Source organism: Jaculus jaculus, chromosome 12 (assembly GCF_020740685.1).
Source record: "Jaculus jaculus isolate mJacJac1 chromosome 12, mJacJac1.mat.Y.cur, whole genome shotgun sequence".
NCBI lineage: Eukaryota > Metazoa > Chordata > Mammalia > Rodentia > Dipodidae > Jaculus > Jaculus jaculus.
The window spans coordinates 55,949,447-55,962,145 of record NC_059113.1 but is presented as its reverse complement, the minus strand read 5'-3'; the positions used below and the strand labels follow the sequence as shown (position 1 = coordinate 55,962,145).

Here is a 12,699-nt window from a genome sequence, read left to right as displayed (position 1 = left end):
GAATATTCTTTTTGGATGTTTAGATGCCATCTGTATTTCTTCTTTTGAGAACTCCCTATTTAGTTCCACAGCCCATTTTTAATTGGGTTGTTTGATTTCTTATCATTTAATTTTTTGAGTTTTTTGTATTTCCTAGATATTAGTCCTCTAACACATGTATAGTTGGCAAAGATTTTCTCCCATTCTGTAGGTTGCCTCTTTGCTCTATTCACAGTGTATTTGCAGTACAAAAGCTTTGTAATTTCATGAGGTCCCAGCAGTTAACCTGTGGTTTTTTGCCTGACCAGTTGGGTTATATTCAGAAAGTCTTTGCCAAGACCAATATGTTGAAGGGTTTCCCCTACTTTTTCCTCTAGTAGTTTCAGAGTTTCAAGTCTGACATTAAGGTCTTTGATTCATTTGGACTTAATACATGTGCATAAAGAGAGATAAGGATCTATTTTCATATTTCTACAAATACATATCCAGTTTTCCCAGAACCATTTGCTGAAAAGGCTGTCTTCTCTCCAATGAGTATTTTTGGCATTTTTTTGTTGAATATCAGGTGGCTATAGCTACCCAGACTTAAAGCTGGCTCCTCTACTCTGTTCCACTGATTTACATGTCTGTTTTTGTCCCAGTACCATGCTGTTTTTGTTACTATGGCTCTGTAGTATAGGTTAAAATTAGGTATGGTGATACCAAACAGCCTTATTTTTGTTGCTTAGTATTATTTTAGATATTCGAGGTTTTCTGAGATTCCCAATGAATTTTTGATTGTTTTTTCTATTTCTATGAAGAATACCATTGGAATTTTGATGGGGATCACATAAAATGCGTAGATTGCTTTCAGTAGGACTACCATTTTCACAATATTGATTCTTCCGATCCAAGAACATGTGATATATTTCCATTTCCTAATGTCTTCTGTAATTTCTTGCTTGAGTGTTTTAAAGTTTTCATTGTACAGATCCTTCACTTCCTTGTTTAGGTTTATTCCAAGGTAGTTTATTATTTTTTTGATGCAATTATGAATGGGAATGATTCTCTGATTTCATCCTATGTTTGTTTGTTGTTAGCATATAGGAAGGCTACTGATTTCTGTGTGTTTATTTTGTATCCTGCTACATGGCTATAGGTGTTTATCAGCTCTAACAGTTTGCTGGTAGAGTCTTTGGGGTCCTTTATATAAAGAGTCATATCATCTGCAAATGATGATAACTTGATCTCTTCCTTTCCAATTTGTATTACTTTTATATGTTTCACTTGGCTCATTGCTATGGCCAAGACTTCTAGTACCAGATTAAATAAAGTTGGGGACAGTGGACACCCTTGTTTTGTTCCTGAATTCAGTGTAAAAGCTTCAAGTCTTTATCCATTCAGCATTATGTTGCTGTAGGTTTGTCGTAAATAGTCTTTACTATGTTGAGATATGTTCCTTCCATTCCCAGTCTCTGTATGACTTCTATTATGAAGGGATGTTGGATTTTGTCAAATGCTTTTTCTGCATCTAATGTGATAATCATATGATTTTTGTCCTTTAGTTCATTTATATAATATATTACATTTATCTATTTGCATATGTTGAACCATCCCTGTGATAAAGTCTACTTGGTCATGGTGAATGATTTTTCTTATATATTCCTATATTTTGTTTGCCAATATTTTGTTGAGAAGTATTGCATCTATGTTCATGACAGAAATTGGTCTGTAATTTTATTTTATTCTATCTTTGTCTGGTTTTGGTATCTGGGTGAGGCTGGCTTCGTAGGAGGAGTTTGGTAGGATTTTTTTTTTTCTTGTTTTTTATTTCATGGAAAAGTTTAAGAAGCATTAGTGTTAGTTCTCCCATGAAGGTCTGGTAAAATTCACCAGTGAATCCATCTGGGCCTGGACTTTTATTGGAAGATTTTTGATACCTGCTTGAATCTCTGTACTTGTTATTTGTCTATTTAAGTGGTTAATCTCATCTTGATTTAATATATAGGTGGGTCATATAAATCATGAAATCATCCATTTCTTTCAGATTTTTAAACTTATTCCAGTATATGTTCTTATAGTACTTCCTTACGATTTTTTGAATTTCTCTGGTATCTGATGTGATGGTGCCTTTTTAATCTCTAATTTTATTAATTTGTGTCTCTTCTCTCTTTCTTTTGGTCAGATTTGCTATAGGTTTATCAATCTTGTTTATCCTTTCAAAGAACCAACTCTGTTTCATTGATTCTTTGGATTGTTGTTTTGGTTTCTATTTCATTAATTTTTTAAAAATTTCTAACATTAAAACATTTATTTTCAGGGCTGAGGATGTACACAATACTTGGTGTTTACACTTGGTGTATAAGCCCTGGGCCATCCACATCACATAAAAATACACACATACACTACATACATATGTATCTCTATAATGACTTTCAGCATACTTCAGTGCCTACCCTCCTACCCTGTCTCCCCACCAGCAAACCTCTATACACCCTGAGCACTGATGCAGTGGACCATCGCATGGGACACAAAGCCACCTGCAATGGCTATGTGCTCATGAGCTCCTGAGGAAGGCAGCCTGTAAATGAAGTGTGTGTGTGTGTGTGTGTGTGTGTGTGCACGCACGTGTGCGTGTTTCTGAAAGTGCAATGCAAAAATGCACTTCCCCACCATCCACAGTGAGGTACTGCTTGGCACAGTCACAGGCGATCTCTGATGTGCACACTGCAGGCTGTTCCCAGTGGCTATAAGGGAAACATTCACTTAAAGCAAAAGAGCCAAAGTCAAGAAAAATGCTAAATGACAATACTCTCAAAATACAACACAAAAACAAGATCGTTTACTGTTTTAAAAAACTGACAGTGTCCAGGCCACTTCAAATTAAAGCAGCTCTAGAAAAAGACACACACTAGGGTGAATGACCTCACAAGGGCAACAAGTGAAACACGACACACATCTTCATGTCTGTAATAATAAATGCTACATTTTGGGATGCATTTACTTTTAAGGCCCTTTCTGTTAGCAACAGATGCTGTACACACACACGCGTATTTTACCATAAGAAACCACAGTTTTCATTTCAAATTAGTGATATTTTCTGGAGGTAGGGTCTTGCTCTAGCCCAGGCTGACCTGGAATTGTCTTTGCAGTCCCGGGTTAGCCTTGACATACTTACTAAATACCCATACTTCTTATTTTCCCATTATAAGACAATTAACATCTTCCTTGGGTTCATTTTAGTGAACATTTAACATAAAAAGAATATTGACTTTTAAATGAATTTTTTGTATATTTATTTATTTGAGAGTGACAGACAGAGAGAGAAAGAGGCCGTTAGAGAGAGAGAGAGAGAGAATTGGTGCGCCAGGGCCTCCAGCCACTGTAAATGAACTCCAGACGTGTGTGCCCCCTTGTGCATCTAGCTAACGTGGGTCCTAGGGAATCAAACCTTGAACTGAGGTCCTTAGGCTTCACAGGCAAGTGCTTAACTGCTAAGCCATCTCTCCAGCCCTAAATGAATTTTTTTTTTTAGTACTATAGCATAATGGATTTAACAGCTGAGGAATACCAGAGAAACTACCTTGTACTGTTTAAGCTAATTCACAGCTATGGGAAAAATGTTTTTCTTTTAAAATACAACTAAGATTTGACTATTTATGAATAGTAAAATTTAATAAACAGTGAATGAATAAATAAGGTAGTTTTTTCATCAATGGCCATTCATAATTTTGCCTTTAGAAACCTGGAAGAAATTGTCATCTTTGAGTTTCAAATGTTTTGGTAAATCTAGCCATTTCTTAGCTTCTTCAATAACACCTTGAATTGCTGAAATGAGTGACTTTAAAGAATCACAATGGCCACATTGAGAATTTACATATAGAAGTCCTCTTTGAAGGTGTGGATGATGTGAATTTCCTGTGGGTATGCCCAGCTTCTTGGAACCTCTGTGGAAGCCCCACACTTCCTGGCAGGGGGCAGAAGTATGGCAGGCTGCACATGTCGCCTTCCACTGGGGACATGGGCTGCTGCCCTGTCCGCTCCGTGGCAGGAGCTGCCTTAATAAGGGAAGGGCGCTGGCACCCGGACTAGCCCGGGGACACTCTCTAGTGCTTGGCGGGTCCTCACAACCCCACCCACAAGGAGATCTGGACCCGGACCTGCAGCAACTGCTGGAGAAAGCACGCTGTGGTCACAAGCACTGGACATCTCAGCCTGTGGCTCCTATTTCATTAATTTTGGCCCTAATCTTTGTTATTTCTTCCCATCTACTGCTTTTTGGTTTGCCTTGCTCTTTTTCCAAGGCTTTAAGGAGAAGCATTAAGTTGTTTACCTGTAACATTTCTAATTTCTTCATATAGGCATGCAGAGCTATAAATTTCCATCTTAAGACTGCCTTCATTGTGTCTCAAAGGTTTTGGTATCTTGTGTTGTCATAACCATTTGACTCTATGAATCTTTTGATTTCCTTCTTGATTTCTTCATTGACCCATTCATCATTTAGTAGTGTATTGTTTAGTTTCCATGATTTTGTGTATGCTCTATAACTTTTCTTGCATTTGATTTATAGTTTGATCCCATTGTGATCAATTAGAGTGCAAGGAATTATTTCAATTTTCATGTATTTAAGATTTGCTTTGTGTCCTAATATATGGTATATTTTAGAGAATTTTTTCCATGTGCTGCTGAAAAGAATGTGTATTCTGCAGCATTTGGATGAAATATCCTGTATATATCTGTTAGGTCCCTTTGTTCTATGATCTCATTTAATCCAGATGCATCTCTGTTTATTTTTTGCCAGGATGACCTGCCAATTAATGAATGTCTGATTCGCCGATCAAGTGACTAGCAAATACTTTCCTTTTTGTCCCTCAAAAACTAAGCTTAACCAGATACAAAGTATTTATTATACTAAAAATCCTTGGGAGGACTCATTTTAAGAAATTTAAACATATCAAAACTCATAGGAAAAAGTCATTAGAGACATACAACATATGGATGGTGAGATAAATATGGCTTAATTTATCATCAGTAAATTAGCCCAACCTAACTTACCTGGGAAAACCCTTGCAATAAATTCTTTAAAATTCTCTATTACACTGTCATCAGTACCAATCCTGAACTTGGCAGTCATGGTATAAATATTGCCAAACTTGTTCTTGAGATGTTGAGGGCTGCCCAGGCACATGAATTTCCCCAGCACCATGATCGCTAGTCTGGTACAGAGAGCCTCACATTCCTCCATACTTGAAAAACAAGACACCAGAATTATATGAGGGTGAAAATATCTCCATTTGGGAATATTCTATAATTCAAACATTCAGTGATTCTCTTTGAAAACAGTTTCATTTGCCTTCACATTCTGATTATATGAAGTGGAGGTACTTTTGAAATTGAAATAGTAGAGGACAAAATCCTCAAACAGGACAGGACAGTGTCTGAATATACTGCCCTTGCCTCACACTTATTATTTAACCCAATTAAGATTCTGGTGAGTGATGGAGAGATTGCTTAATGGTTAAGACGCTTGCCTGTGAAGCCTAAGGATTCATGCTCAACTCTCCAGGTCCCATGTAAGCCAGACACCAGACACACAGTGATGCAAGCATGCAAGCTTGCACATGCACACAAGGGGGCACGCATGTCTGAAGTTTGATTACATTGCTGGAGGCCCTGGTGTGCCAATTCTCTCACTTTCACATAAAAAGGCAGTCTGTTGAGCTTGCCTCAAAAAAAAAAAAAAAAAAAAAAAGGGCTGGAGAGATGGCTTAGGGGTCAAGCGCTTGCCTGTGAAGCCTAAGGACCCTGGTTTGAGGCTCGATTCCCCAGGACCCACGTTAGCCAGATGCACAAGGGGGCGCACGCGTCTGGAGTTCGTTTGCAGTGGCTGGAGGCCCTAGCATGCCCATTTTCTCTCTCTCTCTCTCTCTCTCTCTCTCTGTCAAATAAATAAATAAAAGTAAACAACAACAAAAAAGTAAGATTCCAGTGAGTCGCACCTGTGTGAGGTTATGATGATGACCTTGCCACTTTCTCGTGTCTTTATCACTGCGTTCCACAGCAGGCGCCGTGACAGTGGGTCCATGCCAGTGGATGGCTCATCCAGGAAGACAACCGAGGGCTTTCCCATTATAGACACAGCAGTGCTAAGCTTACGTTTGTTGCCTCCACTTCATGGCCAAGGAAACAGAAAATGTGGAACAAGAAAATATAGTATGTATTACATTGTACATTGTATCAATCTAATACATAATACATAATTTAACACCCATCTTTTATTAACAAGAAACATTTGCTAAGGTTTGGTAAATGCTAACTGTGTATGTACCAATATACGAACAAATTATTTCACATTCATTTGCATTTTAGAAAGATGAATTTTGGGGCTGGAGAGATGGCTTAGTAATTAAGGCACTTGCCTGGGAAGCCTAAGAACTCATGTTACAATCTCCAGGCCCCACATAGCCAGATGCAGTGATGCAAGTGTGCAATGTTGCACATGCACACAAGGGGGTGCATGTGTCTGGAATTTGTTTGCTAAAAGCCCTGGTATGACTATTCTTTCTCTCTCTATCTGCCTTTCGCTCTCTCAAAGAAAATAATAAAAAAAGTAAAAAAAAAAATTGAATGAGTTATGTCTGTAAGTTCATGTTTAGCCTTTTTGTTTTGTTTTTCGAGGTAGGGTCTCACCCTGGTCCAGGCTGACCTGGAATTAATCTCAGGGTGGCCTCAAACTCACGGCATCTTCCTGACTCTGGCTCCCTAGTGCTGGGATTTAAGAAGTGCACCACCACACCCGGCCATTTTTAGCCTTTGTAACACTGAAATTTACAATCATATTCTTGGGATTCACACAGAAGTAAGAGATGTAGTTGCCAGAACAATAGAAAAATTCTCCATTTGTCTTTGTTTGTTTGTTTGTTTGTTTGTTTTTGTTTTTCGAGGTAGGGTTTCACTCTAGCCCAGGCTGACCTGGAATTCACTATGGAGTCTCAGGGTGGCCTTGAACTCATGGCAATCCTCCTACCTCTGCCTCCCAAGTGCTGGAATTAAAGGCATGTGCCACCATGCCTGGCTTCCATTTGTCATTTTTGAGGAGACAAGGAACCATAGTGAGAAGATAGAGAAATGCTGTCATTTGTAAGCTGTCTGCTACACTTTCATTGCACTATCATTGGAATGCATTTCTGAGTTTCATCTCTATGAGGGAATGTATAAAACTCCCTAGGCCCATCTAATGGCAGAGAAACATCAGATTTATTGCTTGCTTGTTAGTGGATCTTGGGTTAAACTGGGTATTTATCCCCAACAGCGGAAACACAGGGAGATTTTGCAATCTTAGCTACAATGGGAACACCAGCTTTGTATCTTACCTCAAAGTGTAAATGACCTTGTCAGCATGTGATTGTAGATTCAGTAAATTCATTAAGTTGGTCACATAGAGATGAATTTTTTCCTCTGGGATCCCCCACACCCTGGCATACATGATCAGTGTTTCTCGAACAGTCATATAATCTAGCATGGCATCAAATTGTGGACAATAGCCAATTTTTGACCTTACCTAAAAGAATAGTAATGGATATAAGTCTGCTATCACACTGAGCTTACAGTAAATATGGATGATGTAAAACACTTACAGTTCTCTGGTCCATGACTATAAAAGCCCTATGAGATTATTAAAATAATTTCTTGTCCTCCAACTTCCAATGTTTATAGGATCACTACAGTTAAAGGTTTTTGCATGTATTAGAACTCTAAGCATGCATAATGTGTGTCCAGGATAACTTTGCTTAATATAAAATTGGAGAAGTGTACCTTTATTTGCAGAAGTACATTTGCCTGAAGAAGATTAATCTGTCATTGCTCACTCTGCATTTATTATGAGCCTAAAGGAAATATATCCTAAACCTAAAATGAGATATAAAACTGGTAGTATGGGGTGAAACATTGGTGAATAGGTAAGTTATTTCAAAGGTTGGGGTCATAGCTTCTCTCACAAGTCATTATGAGTTTGGTCTCAAGGAATGTCAGGATATCAAATTCAAAAACTTTTATAAAGGCAGAGAGTGGCTAGCAACATCTAGGTTAGGCTTAGTCCTATATCCTGACTCCTTGGCAGTGATTGCAGATGGATCAGCTGTCAGTGGAGTCCTTAATCTTTTGATTATGTGTATATAGCTCTTGAGCATTATCTAAGAGGCAAATGAGCTCAGTTGGCATTCTAGGCCTCATTTTAGTCATAAAAGAAGTCAACACACTACAGATCACATGAAGACAAAATATCTCATCACAATAAGAAGTTTTAGAATCCGTATGTTTGGAAATTTTAAATTAATTTCTTGGAAAGCAATTTATGGGTATAGGAAATTCAATATAACCTGCAAGATATTTTAAGAACTTTAGAGCTCATGGATTATAGATACATGCTTTACAAGCGTACCAACCTGAGTTTGATCCCAGCACCTACACAAAGCCAGATACAAAGCCTTGCATGCACCTCTCTGTAATCCTGAAGTGCTCATGGCAATGGGAGTTGGAGCCAGGAGAACCATGATGCTCATGGGCCAACCAGACTAGTCTGCCCAACAGCAAACAACAACAGAGACCCTATCTCAAAAGCAAGGTGGAAGGAGAGAACCAACACACTGAGCTCCATAGTATGGTGTGCCCATACATACATACACATGCTTCATACACTCACACATACATACATAGAATAAAAACAAATCTGAAGAACTTTCAAGCAAAGAATAGTAATAAATGAATGAATCAAATGACTAAAAATTTAACTCATGAGGCTGTGGTGGATCTGAGTTTAATCACAAGAGCCCACGTAAAAATGCTGCACATGGTGGTACACACTTGCAATCTCTGCATTGGGGAGACAGAGACAGGATCAGTGGAGCTCACTGGCTAGCCACTCTAGCCTAATTGGCAACCACCAAGCCAAGAAACAAAACAAAACAAAGCAAAAGAAACAAAGGGAAGGGTGATGTTCATGAGGAAAGACACCTGAGGTTGTCCTCTGTCCTTCACATGCACTCGCACACACGTGCACCTACACACACACACTTAAGCTGCTACTAATGTATGTTTGCTATCTTACTTTTATTTTTAAATGTGTGTATGATTAAAAAATAAAAAGGGGAGCTAGAGAGATGGCTTAGCGGATAAGCGCTTGCCTGTGAAGCCTAAGGACCCCAGTTTGAGGCTCAATTCCCTAGGACCCACGTTAGCCAGATGTACAAAGGGGAGCATGCATCTAGAGTTCATTTGCAGTGGCTGGTGGGCCTGGCGTGCCCATTCTCTCTCTCTCTCTCTTTCTTTGCCTCTTTCTCTCTCTGTCTGTCACTCTCAAATAAATAAATAAAAATGAACAAACAAATTAAAAAAAAATAAAAAGGGGGCTGAAGAGATGGCTTAGCAGTTAAGGCACTTGCCTATGAAGCCTAAGGATCAGGTTGACTCCCCAGTACCCACATAAGACAGATGCACAAGGTGGCACATGAGTTCATTTTCTGTGGCTGGAGACCCTGGCAGGCCCATTCCCTCTCTCTCTCTCTCTCTTTCTGCCTCTTTTTCTCTCTCAAAAAAGAAATTTAAATATTAAAAAAATAAAAGACTCATAAACCATAGGAAAGAAACCATATTAATTTGTATAAATGTCAGACTTAGGTTTGTAAATCAGTCCTTTTGTGGAAAACATTGATAACTGCTATATGATACATAAATTAGTATCGCTTTGTAAAGTTTTTTTATTTGCATATGTGTGTGTGCTTGTGTACATGTGTGCAAGAATGCCAGGGTGTCTTGCCACTGCAAACAAATGCCAGATGCTTGTAAAATTTTTGTGTCCAGCTTACATGAAGCCAGGCCAGCAGGTTTTGCAAGCAGGTGTGTTTAACTGCTAAGCCATATTCCCAGCCCCTTAATGTCTCCTTTAAAGAACTATAAAGTTATAAGTACAACTAAATTAACAATAGACATTTTGGGTTGGAGAGATGACTTAGCAGTGAAAGCACTTGTCTCCAAAGCTGAAGGACCCAGGTTCGATTCCCCATGACCCACATAAGCCAGATGTACAGGGTGGCACATGCGTCTGAGTTTGTTTGCAGTGGTTAAAAACCCTGGTGTGCCCATTCTCTCTCTCTCTCCCTCTCTGTGTACTTGCTTCTTTATCTCTCTCTCAAATAAACAAAATTAAATAAAAAATAAACTTTTTGGGCTGGAGAGATGGTTTAGCTATTAAGGCACTTACCTGAAAAGCCAAAGGACCCAAGTTCAATTCCCCAGTACCCACATAAGACAGATAGATAAGATGGTCCATGTGTCTGGAGTTCATTTTCAGTGGCTAGATGCCCTGGTGTGCCCATTCTCAATCTTTCTCTCTCTCTCCCTCTTTCTGCCTCTTTCTCTCTCTCTTGAATAAATAAATTAAAAAAAATATTAAAAATTAAGCATTTTGAGCTGGGGAAATTTCTCAGTGGTTAAAGACACTTTGTTTGGAAAACCTGTGGCCCAGGTTCAATTCCCCAGTATCCACGTGAAGTTGGATATAAAGTGGTAGATGCATTTGTGACCCCAGTGTGCCCACAGGAATAGAAGGCAAAACTAGGAAATCACTCAGTGGTTAAAGGTGCCTTCTTGAAAAGTCTGCCAGCCCAAGTTCAATTCCCCAGAACCCATAAACACAAAGTGACACATGCATATGGAGTTCAGTCACAACAGCAAGAAGCTCTGGAACACCTACTCTCCCCCTCTCTTGCAAATAAATAAAGAAAAGAGAAAATGGGAGACAGAGCCTGAAAATCCAAAGTAGGTGGAGCAGCTAGTTTAGTGTCCTTTTGTAGTCTGGCAATCTATTTGCATCAGCAAGAGACCTTGTCTCAAAGAAGGTGGAACACAGATACCTTGAAGTTGTCCTCTGATCTCCACAAGCATGCTGTGCTATGCTTGGCCCCACACACATGTAAATATCCTTAAAAAAATTAACCATTACAAATTTTGTGTTGAGGAAACTAAAGATAAGCTCCCAATATCCAGAGGCATACCCCCCAAAATGACTACTAATCTCACAACTCATAACCTACAATTCCATGGTAAATATCAGCAATGCTACTGAGGAGGTCCCTCAGTGGGATGGGGGCAGGAAGGATGGAAATGATGGTACCAACATGATGTGTCCATACAAAATTTCTACTTAATAAAAAATGAACTCCTAGTAAGATCATGGTGTAAGAAGGACTAATAATAAAAGACTGAAAATTAAGTAAGTTATCCAATGGGCTCCTTAAGGCAGATAGAACACACAAAATTTCTCTTCAGATATAGGCATATGAAGTTAATTCTTTACAAAGCAATACAACAGTCATCATGGAATACATCTGAAATATTTTAAAATATAGAAGAGCTGACAAGATGAAAAATTAACAGGTCAAAATTGAAAAGGATTACAAGTCAAGAATGCACATTCATGCCATGCGTGGTGGCACATGCCTTTAATCCCAGCACTCAAGAGGCAGAGGTAGGAGGATCTCCATTAGTTCAAGGTCACCCTGAGACTACATAGTGAATTCCAGGTCAACTTGGGCTAGAATGAGACTCTATCTGAAAAAAAAAAATACACATTTATAATCCTACCTTCAAAGCTGTATCTGCTCTGATATTGAAGATCTGAAGGAACATCAATTTTAAAGGTGTTTAAACGAAGTCTATTCCCATGTTCATCAGGAACTTCAAACATAGAGATGCAAAGGATAGGTTTGTGTTGTGTAAGTTTACAGTAATAGGTAGAGGCTTTGTTCAAGTCTCCTATTTGGTTAAGACTGAAACAATAGGAAACTAAGCCATTACACTCCCTGGGAATAGAGCCAACCCTTCACATGCACTTGTTTTCACATTGCCTAACCAAAGGGTCAGAAAATATGGAACCATAAAACTACTTTAAAATGTTCTGATCAGCCTGAGCTAAAGTGAGACCCTACCTCATAAAACCAAAAAAAAAAAAAGTTCTGAAATTGAGAAAATATTCATTTTCCTAGAAGAAGCAAACTAAAACCTCATTCCTTGTTCAAGGTCTTACATTACTCCCAGTACTATGTTTTTAGACACATGACACAGATTCAAAAACAATTGATGGCCTGGAAAGATGGCTTAGTGGTTAAGGTGCTTGCTTGCAAAGCCTAAGGACCCAGGTGTGACTCCTTAGAACCCACATAGGGCCAGATCACAAGGTAACATGGGTACAGGTGGCACATGCATACAAAGTGGGACATATGTCTGGAGTTTGTTTGCAGTCACTAAGGCCTAGTGAGTCAATTTTCTCTCTCACATAAAAAAAAATTAACAAACAATTGATGGGCTGGAGAGCTGGTTCTGTGGATGAAGCACTTGCTATGCAAGCATGAAGGACAGAGTTCAATCCTCAGCACTCACATAAACAAGAATTCTAGCACTTAAGAGGAAGAGACAGGATTCCCAGGGTAAGCTGCTAGCTAGACAAGCCAAATTGTGAGTCCTTGGCTCAAATGATAGATTTTCCCCAGGAAATAAAGTGGAGAGCAATCAAGGATGAGATCTAAACCTGCACACATGTGCAACCACATGCATATGAATGCACATTAAACAAATACATACACAAAATAAAAGAATTATAGGGTACACAAGTTAATAAGCAACTAAAATGACGTGTAAGAAAGTAATTGGCAGTGTGGGGGAGGGAGGGAATTTCCAATGGGGTAT

General features: G+C 38.9%; 1 protein-coding gene across 1 annotated transcript in view; it reads right to left on the bottom strand.

Moving 5' to 3' along the window:
* Positions 1-12,699, bottom strand: part of LOC101613773 (phospholipid-transporting ATPase ABCA3-like) — a 196,412-nt gene that overhangs the window by 7,293 nt on the left and 176,420 nt on the right. The window contains exons 26-28 of the mRNA XM_045130610.1: positions 7,332-7,519; positions 5,958-6,128; positions 5,014-5,204 (exon numbers count right to left, since the gene is read on the bottom strand). Of these exons, the coding sequence (XP_044986545.1) occupies positions 5,014-5,204; positions 5,958-6,128; positions 7,332-7,519 (550 nt within the window). The remainder of the gene's footprint in view (positions 1-5,013; positions 5,205-5,957; positions 6,129-7,331; positions 7,520-12,699) is intronic.